The sequence below is a fragment of the Mobula birostris genome, chromosome 10, assembly GCF_030028105.1.
Source record: "Mobula birostris isolate sMobBir1 chromosome 10, sMobBir1.hap1, whole genome shotgun sequence".
NCBI classification, from domain to species: Eukaryota; Metazoa; Chordata; class Chondrichthyes; order Myliobatiformes; family Myliobatidae; genus Mobula; species Mobula birostris.
In genome coordinates, this window is record NC_092379.1 from 148,147,064 (window position 1) to 148,171,231 (window position 24,168).

Genomic DNA, 24,168 nt, shown 5'->3' on the forward strand with positions numbered 1-24,168 from the left:
GTTGGGTCAAAGAGAACCCAAGGATAATAGCAAAAGACCTGCAGAAATCTCTAGAACTTGCTAAAGTCTCTGTTCTTGTGTCCGCTATAAGAAAAACACTGAACAAGAATGGTGTTCATGGAAGGACACCACAAGAAAACCACTGCTCTCCAAACAAGACATTGCTGGAAGTCTCAAGTTTGCAAAAAGCCACCTGAATGTTCTACAACGCCTCTGAGACAATGTTCTGTGGACAGATACCACAAAAGTTGAACTGTCTGGCAGAAATGCACACTGCTATGTTTGTAATAATACCAAAACCTCATCCCAACTGTGAAACATGGTAGTAGGGGAATCATGGTTTGGGGCTGCTTTGCTGCCTCAGGGCCTGGACAACTTGCAATCGTTGAGGAAAAATTAATTCAAAATTAATCAAGACATTTTATAGGAGAATGTCAGGGTAGCGGTCCACCACCTGAAGCTTAATAGAAGCTGGATGATGCAACAAGACAAAGATCAAAAACACAACAAGTTTCGGAATGGCCAAGTCAGAGTCCAGACCTTAATTCAATTGAGATGCTGTGGCGTGACCTGAAGAGAGCTGTTCATGTAAGGTACCCCAGAAATATTAATGAACTGAAATACAAACGTTTGTAGATTTGTATGGAGGAATTGTCTAAAATTCCTCCTTGTTGTTGTGCAAGTCTGCTCAGCAGCTATAGAAAATGTTTGGTGGATGTTACTGTGGCTAAAGGAGGTTCTACCAGTTATTAAGTGCAAAGGTTCACATACATTTTCCAGTCTGGACTGTGAATGATTAAACAATGTATTCAATAAAGACACAAATCATACAATTGTTTGTGTTATTCATTTAGGCAGATTATGTTTGTCTATTAGTGACAGATGAAATTCAGACCACATTTTATGAGTAATTTTTGCAGAAAACAGGTAGTTGCAAAGGGCTCTCAAACTCCCCTTGTGGAACCATGCTGATGACAGCCTATTTTATTGTTTGCCTCCAAATACAGTACCATGAGACCTCATCCTTAATAATCAACTCCAGCATCTTCCCAACCACAGAGGTCAGACTAACAGACCTATAGTTTCCTTTCTTCTGCCTCTCTCCTTACTTGAAGAGTGGAGTGACATTTGCAATTTTCGAGCCTTTTCCAGTATCTTGAAAGGTTATTACTAATCCCTCCACAATCTCTTCAGCACCCTCTTCCAAAACTCCGGGTGCACACTATCTGGTCCAGGTGACCTATCTACCTTTAAACCTTCCAATTTCCTAAGAACCTTCTGTCTAGTCTCAACACAAGTGGACTCGCATCGTTCCTGTTCTTTCTGCAGCCTCTACTGTCTCTATAGCCACTCTCTACTCCAGACCCCAGTAGTCATTCCTCTCCAGCCCTTGCCCAATCTCCACCTCCCTACGGCCTTTTGTATACACTAAGATAATGACCTTAGAATAGTACAGCACAGTACAGGCCCTTCAGCCCACAATGTTGTGCCGACCTTCAAACCCTGCCTCCCATATGACCCCCCCCACCTTAATTTCCTCCATATACCTGTCTAGTAGTCTCTTAAACTTCACTGGTGTATCTGCCTTCACCACTGACTCAGGCAGTGCATTCCACGCACCAACCACCCTCTGAGTAAAAAACCTTCCTCTAATATCCCCCTTGAACTTCCCACCCCTTACCTTAAAGCCATGTCCTCTTGTATTGAGCAGTGGTGCCCTGGGGAAGAGGCACTGGCTATCCACTCTATCTATTCCTCTTAATATCTTGTACACCTCTATCATGTCTCCTCTCATCCTCCTCCTCTCCAGAGAGTAAAGCCCTAGCTCCCTTAATCTCTGATCATAATGCATACTCTCTAAACCAGGCAGCATCCTGGTAAATCTCCTCTGTACCCTTTCCAATGCTTCCACATCCTTCCTATAGTGAGGTGACCAGAACTGGACACAGTACTCCAAGTGTGGCCTAACCAGAGTTTTATAGAGCTGCATCATTACATCGTGACTCTTAAACTCTATCCCTCGACTTATGAAAGCTAACACCCCATAAGCTTTCTTAACTACCCTATCCACCTGTGAGGCAACTTTCAGGGATCTGTGGACATGCAACCCCAGATCCCTCTGCTCCTCCACACTACCAAGTATCCTGCCATTTACTTTGTACTCTGCCTTGGAGTTTGTCCTTCCAAAGTGTACCACCTCACACTTCTCCGGGTTGAACTCCATCTGCCACTTCTCAGCCCACTTCTGCATCCTATCAATGTCTCTCTGCAATCTTCGACAATCCTCTACACTATCTACACCACCACCAACCTCTGTGTCATCTGCAAACTTGCCAACCCACCCTTCTACCCTCACATCCAGGTCGTTAATAAAAATCCCAGAACAGATCCCTGTGAACCCTCCAATCTGAATGTACTCCCTCCACCATGACCCTCTGCAGGCAAGCCAATTCTGAATCCACCTGGTCAAACTTCCCTGGATCCCATGCCTTCTCACTTTCTGAATAAGCCTACCGTGTGGAACCTCGTCAAATGCCTTACTAAAATCCATATAGATCACATCCACTGCACTACCCTCATCTATATGCCTGGTCACCTCCTCAAAGAACTCTATCAGGCTTGTTAGACACGATCTGCCCTTCACAAAGCCATGCTGACTGTCCCTGATCAGACCATGATTCTCTAAATGCCTATAGATCCTATCTCTAAGAATCTTTTCCAACAGCTTTCCCACCACAGACGTAAGGCTCACTGGTCTATAATTACCCGGACTATCCCTACTACCTTTTTTGAGCAAGGGGACAACATTCGCCTCCCTCCAATCCTTTGGTACCATTCCCGTAGACAACGAGAACATAGAGATCCTAGCCAGAGGCTCAGCAATCTCTTCTCTCACCTTGTGGAGCAGCCTCGGGAATATTCCCTCAGACCCCGGCGACTGATCTGTTCTAATGTATTTTAATAACTCCATCACCTCCTCTACCTTAATATCAACATGCTCCAGAACATCAACCTCACTCATATTGTCCTCACTGTCATCAAGTTTCCTATCATTAGAGAATACCGAAGAGAAGTATTCATTGAGAACCTCGCTCACTTTCACAGCCTCCAGGCACATCTTCCCACCTTTATCTCTAATCGGTTCTACCTTCACTCCTGTCATCCTTTTGTTCTTCACATAATTGAAGAATGCCTTGGGGTTTTCCTTTACCCTACTCACCAAGGCCTTGTCATGCCCCCTTCTTGCTCTTCTCAGCCCCGTCTTAAGCTCCTTTCTTGCTACCCTATATTCCTCAATAGACCCATCTGATCCTTGCTTCCTAAACCTCCTGTATGCTGCCTTCTTCCACCTGACTAGATTTTCCACCTCACTTGTCACCCATGGTTCCTTCACCCTACCATTCTTTATCTTCCTCACCGGGACAAATTTATCCCTAACATCCTGCAAGGGATCTCTAAACATTGACCACATGTCCATAGTACATTTCCCTGCAAAAACATCATCACAATTCACACCCGCAAGTTCTAACCTCACAGCCTCATAATTAGCCCTTCCCCAATTAAAAATTTTCCTGTCCCCTCTGATTCTATCCTTTTCCATGATAATGCTGAAGGCCAGGGAGCGGTGGTCACTGTCCCCCAGATGCTCACCCACTGAGAGATCTGTGACCTGACCAGGTTCATTACCTAGTACTAGATCTAGTATGGCATTCCTCCGAGTCAGCTTGTCAACATACTGTGATAGGAATCCGTCCTGGACACATTTAACAAATTCTGTCCCATCTAAACCCTTGGAACTAATCAGGTGCCAATCAATATTAGACCTTACACTGTACTGGCTAACTGCAGTGCACTTTCACTGTAGCTGAAACTTTTTTATATTGGTTATTGTTTTACCTTACTCCAACACAATGCACTATGTAATGATTTGGTTTGACAAACAGCAGATGTGACAATAATAAACCAAAAGTGCTTTGCACTCGATGACCAATAATATTCTAGTCTGCATTGAGGCTCGTAGCATGTTTGGATAGCCGTTTACCACACAGAACTGTTCAGTCTGCATCATACTCCAAGACCGTAACCAGAAACTTCCGTCTCGGCCCGAAACATCGACTATTCGCTCATTCCCATGAACGCTACCCGGCCTGCGGGGTTCCTACAGCATTCTGTGTGTCCCTGCTGCGCCACAAGTACACTCACTTTACGCCCGTTCTTTCTGCAGTCTCTACCGTCTCTCTTCTCCGCTCCAGACCACAGTAGCCCTTCCCCTCCAGTCCTTGGCCGAACCCACCTTCCTACGGCCTCAGAACCGGGTCCTCTCCCCCAGCTGACCCGGACGCCACTGCGCCCCAGGAGACACCGAGGGTGAGATCCATATCTCCAGGGTCAGAGAGGCCGCCACCTGCAGCCGGCCTCCCGGACCACCCGGCTGGGAGAAGGGAGCCTCGACACCACGGGTGGCCGTTTACCTCAGGCCGCTGATCATCGGCGCACTGTTGGATCGCCGCAACCCGCCGTCCGTCGGCGCCGGATCGGGCAACTCCAGATCCATCCTCTCGTGGGCCATGGCCGGAGCCCGGCCCGGGGCACCGCTGCAGCCGAGGCCCGGGCTCTGCAGCTCCGGAACTCACACACCTGGGGCCTGGGCCTCGGCCTCGCCCACATCCCTGGCCCGGCTCCCGTTGCCGCCGTGTCCGCCCCTACGCGCCGCCGTCGGAGCCAATCAGAGAGCTCGGCTCTTCTGAACAGTTTCATTGACAACCGGACTCTTGACCAATCAGAAAAAGGGTACGTAACAGCTAGTCAAAATAACCAATGGAAGAAAGACCGCTCCAGCCGAGTAGAGAAGAGCGTATTGATTGGCCAAGCTGTTGACCAGTCTGAGAGGATACATGATAGGTCACAATCGAGCGATAGATCAACAGGTTTCCGGCTTCTGGAGGATAGCCAATCAGAGAGGAGTTCAATGGACGTCCAGTTTGCCCTAATGCTTCGTCAAACCAATCAGAATTCGCTTTGAGACGTCATCGAAATAGGCCGGAAGTCTTTATACCGAAACGTTTGGTCTGGCCAGCGGCTGGTGGTAATCCTCAGGAGAGCGTAGGTGGTGCTGGCGCGGTGGGGAGGGGTTCCTGTCGGCCGGTAGCGGTACGGCACGGTCGGTGAAGAGTGGAACAGGGCCATCGAGCAGACCTGTCAACTTGCGCCAGGACAGATGAGCGAGGGAGGAAGCCGAAGGGTGAACTGGTGTCTGCTGTCAGGGCGGAGAGAGTGTGGGTTGCCGAGGGCTGGTAAAACAAGGAGATCAGAACATCTCCTGAAGCTGTTCGGAGCGAAGTGTAGAGACTTAAATCGAGACGATTCAGGAGTAGAGAAGGTGGTGGTGGTGGTGGAAACTCTCCAGTCCTGCTTACGGGCCTTGACCCGAAACGGCAGCTGTGCTCTCTCCCGCAGAGTTCCTCCAGCATCTGCACATTTCCCCCTTGCTGTCTGTAAAGTTTGTACGTTCTTGTAACCACGTTTGTTTCCTCTCATTCCCAAACTTTATTAGGTGAATTGGTCAGATGGGTGTGATGGGGTAGGTCAGGCTTGTTGGGAGCAGAACAGCCTGTTACGGTGTTGTATCTCTAAATCAAAATCAATGGCTGGAGTCTGGAATGTGCTACCTTGGAGGAGGGGAGGCAGCTATTCTCGTGACATTGCTAAAGGCAGTGAAGGCTCTAGATGTAATTTAGGTAAATGTCTTCACTAGAGATAGGACCAGAAGAGCTGCTGTACAACTCTGAGAAGTCTGAATTTGGTGGAGTTTGCAATCTTCATGTTGTGTATTGTTCTGCTGGCTAGTTGATAAAAATCTGGAATTGCCTTTTATCTGAGAAGCTCTAAAGATCAAAAACATTATCTACCATGTACCCATATCCATTGCTGTATTTCATATTGTGATTGTCTTTGAAGACGGCTGTTACGTATAAAGGTAGAGGAATACTCCAATATGGTTTCTTGTTCCTTTCTTAATTGTTATTAAGTACAGAGCAGAACACTCTTCCAGCCCTGCGAGCTGCAACACACAGCCTGATCACAGAACAAGTTACCATGACCCATTAACCTGCAAACCAGTACTTTGTACTGTGGGAGGAAGCTGGAGCAGCCAAAGGAAACCCACCAACTCCATGGAGGAACTTAACTTTCACACCCCAAGCTGTAATAGCATTGTACTAATAAATCTTTATTTCCTCCTATTGAAATCCCAGTAACTCTGATAATTTATCAAAACTAGCCTTAAGCGTCAGAGCGGATTGAAAGGACGACAGCTGACAAGTGCTAGTGTCTTCTACATTTCAAATGTATTTGGACTAAATCAGAAGCAGCTCAGGGTTTTATGTACTTTGATAATAAATTTACTTTGAAATTGGATAAACAAAGCAGCAGTGGGGGACAGTGAATGATGAAGGCAAAAACCAGGACTAGTGTGGGATATAGGACACAAGGAAAGCTGTTCGTGTTAAGGACGCTGGAAGAGCTAATTCCAACCCAGTGCAGAGAGAAACACTGCAGAGGATTTCCTTGGTCCCATGGCGAGGTGCTACTCCTACTCTAGTACTCAGCCTTGGTCATAAAGAAAACCTTCCCCAAACCCCCATCACCATCAGAAACAAATCTAATCCCTCACTCTAGCCTACTGGCCTGAAGCAGTAGTACTCCTTTAGGCTGCTGCATCCTAAAACCAGAAAATATGCAAGCAGAAGTAGGCAATTTGGCCCATTGAATCTGCTCCGCCATTCAATCATGGGCTGATCCAATTCCTCCAGTCATCACCTTCTCCCCATACCCTTTGATGCCCTGGCTAATCAAGAACATATCTATCTCTGCCTTAAATGCACCCAATGACTTTTCTCCACAGCCTTTTGTGTCAACAAATGCCATAGATTCACCACCCTCTGACTAAAGTAATTTCTCCGCATCTCTGTTCTAAATGGACATCCTTCAATCCTTAAGTCACGCCCTGTTGTCCTAGACTTCCCTACCATGGGAAATAACTTTGCCATATCTAATCTGTTCAGGCCTTTTAACATTCAGAATGTTTCTGAGATCTCTCCCCGCCCCCCCCCCCCATTCTCCTGAACTTCAGGGAATACAGCCCAAGAGCTGCCATACATTCCTCATACTGTAACCCTTTCACTCCCGGAATCATTCTCATGAATCTTCTTTGAACCCTCTCCAATGTTGGTACTGTATATCCTTTCTAAAATAAGGAGCCCAAAACTGCAGACAATACTCCCAAGTGTGGTCTTACGAGTTCCCTATAGAGCCTCAACATCACATCTCTGCTATTATATTCTATACCTCTAGAAATGAATGCCAACATTGCATTCGCCTTCTTCACAACCGACTCAACCTGGAGGTTAACCTTTAGGGTATCCTGCACAAGGACTCCCAAGTTCCTTTGCATCTCTGCATTTTGAATTCTCTCATCTAAATAATAGTCTGCCCGTTTATTTCTTACACCAAAGTGCCTAACCATACACTTTCCAACATTGTATTTCATTTGCCACTTCTTTGCCCATTCCCCTAAACTATTTAAGTCTCTCTGCAGGCTCTCTTATTTCTTCAACACTATCTGTTCCTCCACCTATCTTTGTAGCATCGGCAAATTTAGCCTCAAATCCATTAATCCCATAGTCTAAGTCATTGACGTACATCGTAAAAAGCAGTCCCAACACTAACCCCTGTGAAACTCCACTAATAACCAGCAGCCAGCCAGAATAGGATCCCTTTATTCCCACTGTTTTCTGCCGATCAGCCAATGCTCCACGCATGCCAGTAACTTCTCTATAATTCCATGGGCTCTTATCTTGCTTAGCAGCATCATGTGCAGCACCTTGTCAAAGGCCTTCTGAAAGTCCGAGTGCACAACATCTACTGTATCTCCTTTATCTACCCTGCTTGTAATTTCCTCAAAGAATTGCAGTAGGTCAGTCGGGCAGAGTTTTCCTTTCAGGAAACCATGCTGGCTTTGGCCCATCTTGTCACGTGCCTCCAGGTACTCCATAATCTCATCCCTAACAATCGATTCCAACAACTTCCCAACCACTGATGTCAGGTTAACAGGTCTATAGTTCCCTTTACGCTGCCTCCCATCCTTCTTACATAGCAAAGTAACATTTGCAATTTTCCATTCGTCTGGTACAATACTAGAATCTATCGATTCTTTAAAGCTCATTGTTAATGCCTCCACAATCTCTCCAGCTACTTCCTTCAGAACCCAAGGGTGCATTCCATCAGGTCCAGAAGATTTCTCTACCCTCAGACCATTAAGCTTCCTGAGAACCTTCTCAGTCGTAGTTTTTACTGCACATACTTCACTTCCATGACATTCTTGAATATCCGGTATACTGCAGATGTCTTCCACCGTGAAGACTGATGCAAAATACGCATTCAGTTCCACTGCCATCTCTGCGTCTCTCATTACAATATCTCCAGCGTCATTTTTCAATGGTCCTATATCTACCCTCTTTTACCCTTTATATACTTAAAAAGGCTTTTAGTATCTTCTTTGATATTAGTAGCTAGTCACATTCTGGAAAAACAAAGCCTGTAACTATAATGATTATCACTAGTCAAAGTGCCCCAAGACTCACCTGTTTTATCAGGAATTTTGTTATTTTAGGTACTTTCATTGTTTTCTCACAAGTTGTGGAGCATTTTTTAAACTTGGAGCAAGGCTGTTGAAGATGTGAATTCACAAATGGCCTTTCGAATGGAACAAAGTGCCACACCGTGTTGATAGAGTTGAGCTTTATGTACGTTTGTATTACAGTACAAAAATAAACACTTAAGTATGTTCATGATGAATGGGCCCTTTAAATATTGATCGACAAAGAGAGCAGAAAGCACACGGCAATGAGCACAAATATCTTCTATTGGTGCCTTCACAGTCAGCATCTCAAACCCTTCTTCCAGATGCTCTAAATCTCATGCCTTGTACTTCTCCTTTCCCTTTTCACTGATCACACAAATATGCTGCAGAAGAATTAACAAGGAAACCAGGGATTAATAGCGAGAATATTAATGTATTTTCTACCTAAAAGAAACTCATTGCATTCTGCTTAGATCAGCCGTTGAAACTAGACCATTGTGGTTGTGGAATGTTCATGGGGAAGAGGAGAATACAGAGACATTGTGAATATAGGATGAGGTCCAGTCAGCAGATAACAAAAAGCAAAGATAAAAACAGCAGAATTTCAAAGGCAGTACAGAAATAGGAGTACACTAATGAAGATGTGCTGAAGTGTGGCTTGATATTCCTAGGGGGACCACTGCATTCGGTCAGACTGATCCTCAACAAGACATATTGGAGAACCCACCAACACCAGTGATGAGCAGCAGCAGGAAACTCAATATTGAAGTTTATGACTGGGAGGAAGGTTTACAACGGAACAAAGCAGGCAAAAGGAAACAAACTTTGGAAAAGCTCAATTGTTTCACCATACTTCCCATTTTTCTATTTTCTATTTATGATTTATAATTTAAATGTTTAATATTTACTAATTTTAAGTATTTTTAATATTTGTAATCCAGGGATGTTCCTGTCAGGATTAAAGGCAAATTGAATAGGAATAACGAACCTTGGTTCTCAAGGGATATTGCAACTCTGATAAAGAAGAAGAGGGAGTTGTATGAAATGTATAGGAAACGGGGTAAATCAGGTGCTTGAGGAGTATAAGAAGTGCAAGAAAATACTTAAGAAAGAAATCAGGAGGGCTAAAAGAAGACATGAGGTTGCCTTGGCAGTCAAAGTGAAGGATAATCCAAAGAGCTTTTACAAGTATATTAAGAGCAAAAGGATTGTAAGGGATAAAATTGGTCCTCTTGAAGATCAGAGTGGTCGGCTTTGTGCGGAACCAAAGGAAATGGGGGAGATCTTAAATAGGTTTTTTGTGTCTGTATTTACTAAGGAAGCTGGCATGAAATCTATGGAATTGAGGGAATTAAGTAGTGAGACCATGGAAACTGTACAGATTGAAAAGGAGGAGGTGCTTGCTGTCTTGAGGAAAATTGAAGTGGATAAATCCCCGAGACCTGACAGAGTGTTCCCTCGGACCTTGAAGGAGACTAGTGTTGAAATTGCAGGGACCCTGGCAGAAATATTTAAAATGTCGCTGTCTACGGGTGAAGTGCCGGAGGATTGGAGAGTGGCTCATGTTGTTCCGTTGTTTAAAAAAGGATCGAAAAGTAATCCGGGAAATTATAGGCCGGTGAGTTTAACGTCAGTAGTAGGTAAGTTATTGGAAGGAGTACTAAGAGACAGAATCTACAAGCATCTGGATAGACAGGGGCTTATTAGGGAGAGTCAGCATAGCTTTGTGCGTGGTCGGTCATGTTTGACCAATCTGTTGGAGTTTTTCGAGGAGGTTACAAGGAAAGTGGATGAAGGGAAGGCAGTGGATATTGTCTACATGGACTTCAGTAAGGCCTTTGACAAGGTCCCGCATGGAAGGTTAGTTAGGAAAATTCAATCGCTAGGTATACATGGAGAGGTGGTAAATTGGATTAGACATTGGCTCGATGGAAGAAGCCAGAGAGTGGTGGTAGAGAATTGCTTCTCTGAGTGGAGGCCTGTGACTAGTGGTGTGCCACAGGGATCAGTGCCGGGTCCATTGTTATTTGTCATCTATATCAATGATCTGGATGATAATGTGGTAAATTGGATCAGCAAGTTTGCTGATGATACAAAGATTGGAGGTGTAGTAGACAGTGAGAAAGGTTTTCAGAGCGTGCAGAGGGACTTGGACCAGCCGGAAAAATGGGCTGAAAAATGGCAGATGGCGTTTAATACTGACAAGTGTGAGGTATTGCACGTTGGAAGGACAAACCAAGGTAGAACATACAGGGTTAATGGTAAGGCACTGAGGTATGCAGTGGAACAGAGGGATCTGGGAATACAGATACAAAATTCCCTAAAAGTGTCGTCACAGGTAGATAGGGTCGTAAAGAGAGCTTTTGGTACATTGGCCTTTATTAATCGAAGTATTGAGTATAAGAGCTGGAATGTTATGATGAGGTTGTATAAGGCATTGGTGAGGCCGAATCTGGAGTACTGTGTTCAGTTTTGGTCACCAAATTACAGGAGGATATAAATAAGGTTGAAAGAGTGCAGAGAAGGTTTACAAGGATGTTGCCGGGACTTGAGAAACTCAGTTACAGAGAAAGGTTGAATAGGTTAGGACTTTATTCCCTGGAGCGTAGAAGAATGAGGGGAGATTTGATAGAGGTATGATGGGTATAGATAGAGTGAATGCAAGCAGGCTTTTTCCACTGAGGCAAGGGGAGAAAAAAACCAGAGGACATGGGTTAAGGGTGAGGGGGGAAAAGTTTAAAGGGAACATTAGGGGGGGCTTCTTCACACAGAGAGTGGTGGGAGTATGGAATGAGCTGCCAGACGAGGTGGTAATTGCGGGTTCTTTTTCAACATTTAAGAATAAATTGGACAGATACATGGATGGGAGGTGTATGGAGGGATATGGTCCGTGTGCAGGTCAGTGGGATTAGGCAGAAAATGGTTCGGCACAGCCAAGAAGGGCCAAAGGGCCTGTTTCTGTGCTGTAGTTTCTATGGTTCTATGGAGCGTGAAGTGCAAAATCAAATATCGCCGTGATGATTGTACGTTCTAATACCAATTGTTTGGCAACAATAAAGTATAAAGTATAATATCATTAGTCTGAGAAATTGACGTGAATAGAGATCCTTCAGCCCACATTGTTGTACTGACCTATATAAACCTACTCCACGATCAATCTAACCCTTCCCTCCTGTAAAGCCATTACTCGCAAGTTTTCTTACATCCATGTTCCTATCTAAGAGTTGCTTAACTGTTCCTACTCTATCAGCTTTTACCACAGCCCTAGCAGTGTATTCCAGGCACCCACCACTCCTTTAAAATAAAAACAGCCATCTCTGACATCTCTCCTAAACTCCTCCAATCACTTTGAATGTACGCCCTCTGGTACTGACCATTACTACCCTGTTGGAAAGATGCTGGCTGTGCCTCTCCTAATCCCATACCCCACTCATCAAATGTCACTCCAAAGAGAAAAGCCCGAGTTAGCTCAACCTAACCCCACAAGACAAGCTCTCTAATCCAGACAGCATCCTGGTAAATCTCTGCACTCTCTTAAAGCTTTCACATGATTCTAATCATGTCCAACGAGCTGATGCCCTTTTCCATGTTACACAGAGAACATGGATCAGGGACATCACTGTCTGTCTCTCTTCACCTCACCTGTTGAGTATTTCAAGCATCTGTCAAGCAGGAAGCATTGAGGAGTCAAGGTAAAGCACACAGAACAATACAGTACAGGCCCTTTGGCAAACCCTTTAACCTATTCTAAAATCAATCTCACCCTTCCCTCCGAGACACCCCTCCAATTTTCACTCATTCATGTACCTAAGAGTGTCTTAAATGCCCCTACCACCACCCCTGGCAGACACCACTCTTAAAAACAAACCTACCTTTGACTTCTCCGCTATACTTCCCTACAAATGGTGCCTTCTTGTATCAGCCATTTCCACCCTGACCCTGGGGAAGTCTCTGGATGTCCACTTGATCTATACCTCTTATCATCCCGTACTCGTCTATTACATCACCTCTCACATTCCTTCGCTCCAAAGAGAAATGCCATTGATCACAACCTCAAAAGACATGTTCTCTAATCCAGGCAACATCCTGGTAATTCTCCTCTACACCTTCTCTATAACTTCCACATCCTTCCTTTAATGCAGGACCAGAATTGAACACAATACTCAGTGGTCTAACTAGGATTTTATAGAGCAACACACACAAAATGCTGAAGCATTGGTCAGGCAGTCCATGGAAAATGAATAATAAGTAGTCAATGTTTCAGGTTGAGACCCTTCATCAGGACTGGAAAGAAAGGAGGAAGGTGGGGGGGGGGGGGAACAATAGCTAGGTGATAGGTGAAGGGGAGCTTTTATCCAATCAATATTATACCCAGCATGCTACCTCAGTGAAACAACCCAAGGGCCAGAATTCAGGAGTGAACAGGCGTGTAAACTGTTCTAATGAAGTCTAAGAGGTGGATTTCAGTCTAAAAGAAAACACTGCATTCTGCAGGGTACAAGTTCAAACCCCATCGCTGTGACAACATCAGGGTAATGTGTAAAAATTCCCATCACTGTGCCGTCATTGGGGTAATGTGTAAAACCCATACGGGCAGTGCACAGCAGGATTTTGACCCAGTGAAGGTGAAGGAATGGGGATATTTCTCCAAGTCAGGATGGAGTGTAGTTTGGCAACCTGCAGGGGGTGATTTACTGGCCCTCTTCCAGTTGTAAGATGGGGCGGTTCAGAAAGTGCTAATCAGTCTTTCAGCACTCAGTATTTTAGATTTCCAGTACACAGAAGCTGTAAAGCTCAAAGTGGTACCACCTTTGATTAAACAATGATAATAACACTTGCACAATGATGCCAACAATTAATATATCTGGTAGTTCAGTTATGGATGTGGTTTTACTTACATTCAAATCCCTAAAGTATTCGTTATAATCAAGTGCGTATCCAACCACAAACTTGTCAGGGACTTCAAAACCAACAACTGGAAGAAAAGTTCTCTGGAATTAGTAAAACGCTTACAAATCACAAAGAATAAAATCAAAGCAGCTATGCCAGTAAAGGTGCAGAAATCAGGTTCCATCCCTCCAATCCCCAACCCACCCCATCCTTCTTCAATAACACAGGGGAAGTTGCCAAAACATTACCAAAAATGCAAACACTCATCTCAGCAAACAAGCAGAGATGATGAAAGATCCAGGTTGCATCAAACTAAAACATTGGTGGTATGGTGGGGACATGGCTGGATTCTGATGTGGGAAAATTTAGAAAGTCAAAGAGAAATAGACAAAGAGCAAGTGGCACACGGCAGGAAAATGGAAGTTAACGGATTTACCAGAACAGGGCAAAACAGACAACCACAAAAGGAACACCTCTAATTAGTATCAGAGTAGGGAAAGCTGGTATTTTGCTCTTATATACACAAAAGATTATGCAAATACTGGAAATCCAGAGCAACACACACAAAATTCTGGAGGAACTCAGCAAGCCAGGCAGCATCTATGGAAATAAATAAACAGTTGACATTTACCTTTTCTACCAAAACCATCTCATCTTCTTTTTGCCCTCCTGATTTATCCCTTCTACTGAAGGAATTTCACTTAATCCCAGCTATGTATTTGATCTGGAAATATCAACTGATTATTCATTTCTATCGACACTGCCTGACTAGCTGTGCGCGTTGCTCTCCATTCCAATAGGAATACGCTGGCCTTGAACTCGCTGATAAAAACCTCCCATGTACATACATACATACCTGCTTTACCAGATTATTAAACAATATCAGACTACATGAAATTGACGGTGATGGACTGCAGATGAGTTGATCAAACCATAGGAATAAAGGCATTATTTGAAGTTAGGAGGCTATGAGTTTTGAGGTTCGACAGGGAACGGTTCTCTGATCACATTTATTCAGTGGTTTGAAAGAGGAACCAAGCTTGCTGAAGATACAGAGCTGGGTGGTGGTGAGGAGAATGCAGATTGATGTCTCAGGACAGTGGAGGATGTGAGGACATAACAAATGGAATACTGAACCTTGAAACCATAGAAATGGGAGTAGATTTTAAAATAGAGACAGAAAAGTGTTTAGGAGTGTGTCGAGCTTGTATTCCATTCACTGAGGGAAAATGTACAAGGACTGCAAACAGCTAGAAAAAACAGTACACTGGCTTTAATTGCAAGGGGATTAGAGTACAAGAATAAGAGTTGTCCTGGAGTTACGTAGGATGCTAGTGAGATCACATGTGAAATATACAGCTCTGGTCTCCCCATCAAAGGGAAGTATACTTGAAAAGATTCGCCAACTCAACACCTGGGAGATGCATTTGTCCTGTAATTGTCAGCATTCAGTTTGACAGGACAAGAATATAATAGCAAGGATGAAATGCTGAGGCCTTAGAAGACCAAAAGGGCAAAGGCTCAATATAGGAGGAGGTCCCTTTAGAACAGGGATTAGGAATTTGAATTAATACCAAGCATAGGTTGTGTTCCTAAGAAACCCCTTATTACAGACAAGCACCAAAATCATTGTATCAATGGGTGAAGAGAGATTAGGGGTTGGAGAGTTTCAGACACAAGTTTTTTCTAACCCCACCCCCACCACACAGGATTTTCAAAAAATAGATTTTAGTACAGTATGTTACTGCAAGCTAAAAAACATCAAGGCTGCACATGATGTTGTTCAAGTGACTATAGTTGCACAGTGTCAATTGTTTGTTACTCTCCAGTGGAATTGGCCGTCCGTGTTCTCTAGAGAAACAAGAGAGTGCCGATGCTGGAAAACACGATGTCTGTGTCACTATGCTCAAAGGAAACATCCCCACACAAAACTTAACTTTCACCCTCCCCCCCCATAGCTTTTTTCTAGAGTTCCCTTCAGAAATCGCATCATAACCAATTCAGCCCGTGTATCACAGATGGTGTTGCCTAATTCTTCAATCTTGTTATATCTAACCATCTGCTTACTCAGATAAATCAGCCTTCTCCTTATTGAATAGCAGATATACTCCAAAGGCCAAATAGTCTGCTTTTCTGCCCCATTTCTTTTGGTCCATATAAAGAAATGCAAGAAAATAAATCTCAGTGTAGTATATGGTGGCATATACAGCACACACTTTAATAACAAATTTACTTTTAACTTTGAGTGGATCAGCTGTAGTCATACTGATTGGTGGAACAGTCTTTAAAGGCCAAATAGGCCACTCCTGATTCTGTTTTGCTTCATTATCTCCCACAAGCCTTGGATTAGCCAACATTATGGGAATCAATGCTTTTCTTTAATAATGGAAGAGGAACTTATTACATTGATTTTACTTACAACTAGAGTAACAACTAATAATCATTTGGAGCTTAAAATTCTGAGCTATGAAGAGTGGGTCCCTGCATCTGATCATTTGGGTCAGTGTTAATGAGTGAACAAAATACCAGTGACAGAATCAACACAGTACTCACAATCTGGTCGATATCCAACACTTCTGGGAGTTCGTTTTACCAGCAGACTGACAAAAAGAGAGTGTAATTGGAATAATGCAAGGACACTTACGGATACACTTCACTACTAAATGGACTTTTTAAAAATGAGGATAACAGCTATTCTAACTCACTTGTTTGAACAAGACGCAAATTATTATATCAGCTTTCCTCTGCACTCACCATACACAAAAGATAGTAAAGAGAATCTCCATGGGATAATATAGATGCAATAAAATGCAAGTTGTTGTTACAATACATTAGGTAAAGCAGTATTTCAGTCAGCTCATTGAATGGTGGACACAGCTGTGGTCAGTGCTGGTGTGATAGTTTAACCGTTTCTATGTGAGCTGCAGCTGCTGCTGTATGTGTTTGGAACTCTGGCCTTACCTCACCACCTTCACCATGTTGGGTTTGTATTCCTGCAACATGCTGAGCAGAGTCTGCATCGTTTTGCCCGTGTCAATAATATCCTGAGAATAAAGGCAGCAGTATGAACCAATGCACCTGAATAAAACTTCTGCATCCTCCTTCCCTCACCCATCATCCTCACCCTCATCAGTAATGTCACTGATGAATAAAACCGCTACTCCAATCGCCACTCAGCTTCAAGTTTCAAATTACGGCCTGCACCTTAAAATTCGGTCACCGCTTCCCCTCTCTGTATCCCTGGAAACTTAGATATGATGCACCTCCCTGTGACTAAGCCTCACATTCATATCTCATTCTAGAACTGCTGTCTTGGTAACATTCTCTATTCCTCTCGGTCACATCTCATTATACCCTTGGACCAAATCTATGGTCACCTGGTCTGTTTTCTCTCCTTGAGAATCTGGTCTTTCAGGCAATGGTCTGAAGTGGCACAAAGCTGACGGCACAGTAAAAAATGCATTCCTCATTTAGCTACTGCTTGTGTTATCACCATTTACCAATGATCACTGACTTCTGTAACACAGCACATTTTCCAAACTCAGTACTGAAACTGTAAAAACATTTAAAAAATTGCCCTTCATCTTCTCAGCAAGTGACAGTCCCCATGTCACTTGTCTGCTTAGAACTAATTTTCACATCTGCATTCACCTGGGTGCATTAAACTGCACCCTCTCTGGTCTTTGTCATTTAACCAAGATACATCACTTCATGTGCATAACTCCCTTCCTAAACAACTAATTTCTCCAAGAGAAAATCACTTGCATTTTACACTACTTCAAGAATTAGTTGATGAAAGTAGAGAGCAGCTATTTGAGAATGCAGAATTGCACGCTGGATGAATCTGTAAACTCCAGAGCAATGTGTGGACTAGCACAATTTTACACATGAATTAACAAAAGCAGCAGAGATTTAATTGAATAAAAAGGAACTAACCTCTACAATTAATACATTCTGTCTCCCAGACATGGACGAGGAGGGGGAGAAGAAAGAAAGAAAAATATGGTAAATGTTTCTATAAATAATAAGGAACTTGTAATCCCTCACTAGTATCATAACTAACATGCACACAAATCATGCAGTAGTTCCAATGATATCCTCTCAAACACAAGTCTAGTGTAGCAGTATTAACTCGTACGGCTGTGAGCAACGTAACTAATCTGATGGGTCATCAGTATCCATACCCATAATCTGCTCTAACCATAAATGACACTATCCCACTTCCGTGGTTGCTCCTCTCCTAATGGGGCATTGTTTCAGAATGTGGTAACAAATGGAGGAACATGGTTACGGCAGCGTATAGAATCCTGTCCTTCAGCGGTCAGGGCACTGAACATAAGAGCAGGGAATTACGCTTTCACTTTATTGATCGACACTGATCGACATTTATTAACGACACTGATCAGATATCCACTGGAGTTCCTTGTGCATTCCTAGGAAGTCCGTGATAGCATTAGAGGGGACGTTTGCCCCAGAGTAGACAAGCTGGGTTTGGTTTCACCGGAGCGCGAATCTCTGACTTTTGCTGTTTCCATACTTTACTACTTAGATGAATAGGGTAGTTAAGAAAGGTAGATAGGGTAGTTAAGAAAGCTTATGGGGTGTTAGCTTTCATAAGTCGAGGGAAAGAGTTTAAGAGTCGCGATGTAATGATGCAGCTCTATAAAACTCTGGTTAGGCCACACTTGGAATACTGTGTCCAGTTCTGGTCACCTCACTATAGGAAGGATGTGGAAGCATTGGAAAGGGTACAGAGGAGATTTACCGGGAAGCTGCCTGGTTTAGAGAGTACGGATTATGATCAGAGATTAAGGGAACTAGGCCTTTACTCTTTGGAGAGGAGGATGAGAGGAGACATGATAGAGGTATACAAGATATTAAGAGGAATAGATAGAGTGGACAACCAGCACCTCTCCCCCAGGGCACCATTGCTCAATACAAGAGAACATGGCTTTAAGGTAAGGGGTGGGAAGTTCAAGGGGGATATTAGAGGAAGGTTTTTTACTCAGTGGTTGGTGTGTGGAATGCACTGCCTGAGTCAGTGGTGGAGGCAGATACACTAGTGAAGTTTAAGAGACTACTAGACAGGTATATGGAGGAATTTAAGGTGGGGGGTTATATGAGAGGCAGGGTTTGAGGGTCAGCACAATATTGTGGGCCGAAGGGCCTATAATGAGCTGTACTATTCTATGTTCTATGAACACACCGCATGGATTCACGCCATACACAGTAATAATATGTTTGAAGCAAGCTTCACCCAACCACATTTCCATCAGTCTCCGCATCTCCCACTATTGTTCCTTCCGTTTGAACTCGCCTCTATCACATACTTCAGAGAAACATTGCTACACCTTTCCAGTTAATGTTGAGAGGTCATCTCCACCAATCACTTTTATCTCTCCTGTTGACTGATCATTCTGCAAATTAAAAACAAATTACAGAGGATTAGAGTGAAAGAAAATGAACTAAAAGCCAAGAACATAATCAGCTGAAGCAGTTCTTTCTATCAGAAGGTGGCTATAAATTAATATCCTAATTTATAATCAAATCTACACTTTCTATTTGTAATCAAATCTACACTTGCTATTTCTGTAGGCAGGAAGCCCAGATATCGGCAAGAGAGTCTGCCAAGTAGAGACAGTAACTTTCATAGAAACATAGAAAATAGGTGCAGAAGTAGGCCATTCAGCCCTTCGAGCCTGCACCGCCATTTATTATGATCATGGCTGATCATCCAACTCAGAACACCGCCCCAGCCTTCCCTCCATACCCCCTGACCCCCGTAGCCACAAGGGCCATATCTAACTCCCTCTTAAATATAGCCAATGAACTGGCCTCAACTGTTTCCTGTGGCAGAGAATTCCACAGATTCACCACTCTCTGTGTGAAGAAGTTTTTCCTAATCTCGGTCCTAAAAGGCTTCCCCTCTATCCTCAAACTGTGGCCCCTCGTTCTGGACTTCCCCAACATCGGGAACAATCTTCCTGCATCAAGCCTGTCCAATCCCTTTAGGATCTTATACATTTCAATCAGATCCCCCCTCAATCTTCTAAATTCCAACGAGTACAAGCCCAGTTCATCCAGTCTTTCTTCATATGAAAGTCCTGCCATCCCAGGAATCAATCTGGTGAACCTTCTTTGTACTCCCTCTATGGCAAGGATGTCTTTCCTCATATTAGGGGACCAAAACTGCACACAATACTCCAGGTGTGGTCTCACCAAGGCCTTGTACAACTGCAGTAGTACCTCCCTGCTCCTGTACTCGAATCCTCTCACTATAAATGCCAGCATACCATTCGCCTTTTTCACCGCCTGCTGTACCTGCATGCCCACTTTCAATGACTGGTGTATAATGACACCCAGGTCTCGTTGCACCTCCCCTTTTCCTAATCGGCCACCATTCAGACAATAATCTGTTTTCCTATTTTTGCCACCAAAGTGGACAACTTCACATTTATCCACATTAAATTTCCTTCCAGATATTGCCTGGCCAACACCTTCTGTTTTTATTTTAGATTTTTAGCATCTAGTTCTTTTTCCCCATTTCCAGTGAAAAGTGGACTTTGACCCCCACAAACATGTCAGTACGTTTTATATCCCAGATATGCTGGTCTGTAACAGTTTTATGGAAGATGCAGTAACTGATGTTCACACAGACAGCTAACACAGACTAACATAAACATCAAACTTTAATCCTAATGTCTGCCTTGTTGACTCCTAAAATATGGGAAATGGTGGATGTTTTCCAGGACTTTTATCGGAGGTAGTTGTGATGCAACAGCATCAGGTTGGGAGAGGACCTGCACCTCGCTGGTGAGGGGTGTAAGGCCCATCATCTGGTACATTGGTCTGATCAGTCCCGAGTCTCATCATAAGCAATCCATCTAACGTTTGACTAACCTTGGATCTGGAGGGCCACTCATAGATGGTCAGCTTCCCAGAAGCTCCATTGCCATGGGAAATTTGTGGGAGCAGAGACGTAATATAGTGGCAAGAAAAGTGTTAGTGTTGTGCAAGGCAGCATTTTTGGCCTGAAATTGGTTTGGTGCAATCCACTGGTTAATATCATGATGTACATGGTTCCTATGAACCGTGATGGGGTATGTCACCAAAGACTCTGGCAAATTTCTACAGTTGTACAGTGGAGAGCATTCTGACTTGTTTCATCACAACCTGGTGTAGAGGCTCCAACGTGCAGGAGCATAAGAGGCTCAAAGGATTGAAGACTCAGACAGCTCCATCACATGCACAACTCTCCCACCATCGACAACTTCTCCAAGAGATGGTGCCTCAAGAAGGCAGCATGTCACTGTTTGGGACCCTTCAATTCCATAAATGAAACGATATACCTCCCACTTACGTGACAATACCAAGAAGCATGTCACCAGGGTATATTTAAAGCAGAGGCTGGTAGATACTTAATTAGGCAGAGGGGAATGGAGTACAGTATAATAAATCAGTCATTATGGAAGGGGATGAATTGACTAATTCTGCTCATATCTTATGTTGTTATTTAACTAATTATTCTGTCATTCCTTAACAATGGATTCAGATTTTCCTGACAGCTGATGTTAGGCTAAAGTAGAATGGAAACAGAAATGTTGGAAGTACTGAGCAAATCAGAAAGCAATTTTTTTTCAGACTGATCATCCTGTTTCAGATTTCTGGCATCTACCATTTTTGTTCTTTACAGTTTACAGCCTCCATTTTTTCATCTTCTTCAATAAAACCCATTAAATGAAACAACACACTAGTTTGATCTGCAAGTGGTTCATCTCTGCTTCAGTCACCCAAACTCCCCTCTCCAGACCACTAAAGAAAAACTTGATTTGTCATATGTAAGTGAAACATCAAAACATACAGTGAAATTCAACGTTTGTGTCAACGGCCACAGTCCAAGAATTGTGCTGCAAGTATTGCCATGCTTCTAGCACCAACATATCGTGCCTTACATTACTAACCCAAACCCACACGGATTTGGAATGTGGGAGGAGACTGAAGCACACAGAAGAAACCGATCCAATCATCGGGAGAACGTACAAACTCCCCTCAGACAGCATCATGAAATTAAACATGGGTGACTGGCACTGTAATAGTGTGATGCTAGTCACTATGCTACCAGGACATATTATTCAGGCATCCTCATCATGGAGTATAGTTATTCAAGTAAAGTACTCCCTACCATCTTAGCATGAGGGATTAGTGATCGACAATAATTAGAAGTCTATTGAATAATAAAAGGAACTCACTAGGGAAACCAAAACTACCACTTAGCAGCTCTGCGCTCGATCAAGATATGGATTGAATATTCGATTAAAAATCCTTACACAGTAACTCTTTAAACGGATGAAGTCTACCGTCATAGGGATTGACTGGTCACTGTTGCGATTCAGGGCTTTGATGTAGTCTAAAAGGTCAGCAAAAAACTTATAACCACCCTTGAGTACACAGAGGGCAACAATGTGATGATCTCCCATGGCTTTCATTATTTCCTTTGCCAAGCGTTCGGTTCTGTGGACACACAAACAGATTTGCAATCATACTTGATGAAACGTTCTAAAATAGGTCGATATAAAGTCAGCACAAAAAGAAATCCAAGACTTGATTCCTTGACAAATTATACATTTACACAAGAAATATGATTCCTCCTTTGGATTAAGTTACCAGCTCCAGATAGAGTTAGGGAATGAAACAGTAGTTGGTATAAAATTAGCTTAAAATTAATCTATTCCAAACCATTTATTTCAAAGTAACAAACTACTGCGACAGTTGAATATAATACAGCAATTTGTATTTCCAAGAAGGCTGTCCCAGAGTGCCCCTCTGTCAATGGTTGCAAATAAAAACTGTTCAATCAGCCAGGACCACAGAGCAATCCAAATCATTGCACTCAAACACAATCTCCCCAGAAATCTTCAAATCCATTCCTTTCAAGATACTCAGCCAGCCCCTTCGAATGCTGCAAGTGAATTTGGCTCCACCATAGCCCTAACAGTGCAATGCTTAAATTGATTTACTTCTCCCAGATCACCTCTGATCCTCTTACCAATCACCTTACTCTGTTCCCTAGTTATTGACGTCTTTCCCAGTTAGAACATTTCCTATTTACTCTGCATTTTAAACACCTCTGTCAAATTTCTTTCCAATCACCTCTCGTCCAAGCAAAACCATCCACCGAATATTCATGAGATCAATTTGATAAATCTCTTCAAAATCTTGACATTGTTCTCCTAAAATGCACCAACTAGTACTGGGCATAATAAACCAATGTTTTGAAAAACATTCCTCATGCCACTGCTCTATTCTCTCTACATTCCTGACTGGGTGGCTAGGCACAGCTCAAATGCCATCTATATGTTCACTGATGACAATTGTTGTTGGTAAGATCTCAAATCTCCGTCAGGACAGCATGATTGGATAGCTTTACAGCATCAGCTGCAAGACCAGGGTTCGATTCCCATTGCTATCTGTAAAGAGTTGCACGCTCTCCCTGTGACTGTGTGCGTTTCGTCCAGGTGCTCCAGTTTCCTCCCACGTCACAAAGACATACGGGTTAGGGTTAGTGAGCTGTGGGCATGCTACGCTGTCACTGGAAGTATGGTGATTCTTGTGGACTGCCAAGCATAAATTGATTTGATGCAAACAATACATTGCATTGAATGTTTTGATATACATGTTTTAAATAAAGCTAATCTTTGAATGGTGATGAGGAGGTATTATAGGAATGAGAAAGATCAACTGGTTGAGTGGTGTGACAACAACAACCTTGCACTCAACATCAGTAAGACCAAGAAATTGATCGTGTACTTCAGTAAAGGGAAGGCAGGAGAATACACACCAGTCAACACTGAGGATGGCGGGGTGGGGGGTGGTCAGCAGTGTAAAAGGGTGAGGAGGTACAGGATCCTGAAGACCCACACCAAATATTTTGTGATCAGTTTCTTTCCCTCTGCTATAAGATTTCTGAACAGACAATGAACCCATGAATACAACTCTCTACCCCTCATTAGCACTATTTATAACTTGTTATAATTTTTGTCTTACACTGTATTGCTACCACAAAACAACAAATTTCACAACATACGTCAGTGATAACAAACCTGTTGCTGTTTTTTTTTAAAATTTGTGAAGCCCAGGCGCTATATTCTCTTATAAAACAGGAGTTGAATGTTAGGCAAATTTTGGTTAGGCTGCACTTGGGGATATTTTGTGCAGTTCTGGTCACCACATTACAGTAAGGATGTGGTTGTGCTGGACAGAGTGCAGAGGGGATTCTCTCAATGTGAAGACTTGGTTTGGGGAGGGATTGGATAGGCTGGCCGTGTTCTCCCAGGATAAGGAAGCCAAGGGGTGACCTGATAGGCATGTTGAATCCTAGTGAGTTTGCATTGATTTAGAGCTGGCTCAATGATTGCCATAGATGCACGGTGGAAAACACTCTGACTGGTTGCATTTCTGCCTGTTTTGGAGGCTCCAATTCACAGGATCACAACAGGCTGTAGAGAGTTGTAGTTAGCCATCTCCATTATGGGCACTACCTTCCCAACCATTGAGGTCATCTTCAAATGGTGGTGCGTCAAAAAAGCTGTAATTATCATTAAAGACCTTCACATCCAGGTTATTCTAATTACTACCAT

At 43.3% G+C, this 24,168-nt stretch overlaps 2 protein-coding genes across 2 annotated transcripts in view; both read right to left on the minus strand.

The window, feature by feature from the left end:
- The window catches only part of pabir2 (PABIR family member 2), a 148,877-nt gene extending 144,149 nt beyond the window's left edge, over positions 1–4,728 (minus strand). Inside the window, exon 1 of the mRNA XM_072271101.1 lies at positions 4,473–4,728. Within this exon, the coding sequence (XP_072127202.1) occupies positions 4,473–4,570 (98 nt within the window). The 5' untranslated portion in view covers positions 4,571–4,728. The remainder of the gene's footprint in view (positions 1–4,472) is intronic.
- A 4,056-nt stretch (positions 4,729–8,784) lies between these two features.
- hprt1 (hypoxanthine phosphoribosyltransferase 1) overlaps positions 8,785–24,168 on the minus strand; it is a 36,209-nt gene continuing 20,825 nt past the window's right edge. Inside the window, exons 3-9 of the mRNA XM_072271102.1 lie at positions 21,859–22,042; positions 18,883–18,948; positions 17,468–17,485; positions 16,493–16,575; positions 16,085–16,131; positions 13,540–13,616; positions 8,785–9,024 (exon numbers count right to left, since the gene is read on the minus strand). Of these exons, the coding sequence (XP_072127203.1) occupies positions 8,977–9,024; positions 13,540–13,616; positions 16,085–16,131; positions 16,493–16,575; positions 17,468–17,485; positions 18,883–18,948; positions 21,859–22,042 (523 nt within the window). The 3' untranslated portion in view covers positions 8,785–8,976. The remainder of the gene's footprint in view (positions 9,025–13,539; positions 13,617–16,084; positions 16,132–16,492; positions 16,576–17,467; positions 17,486–18,882; positions 18,949–21,858; positions 22,043–24,168) is intronic.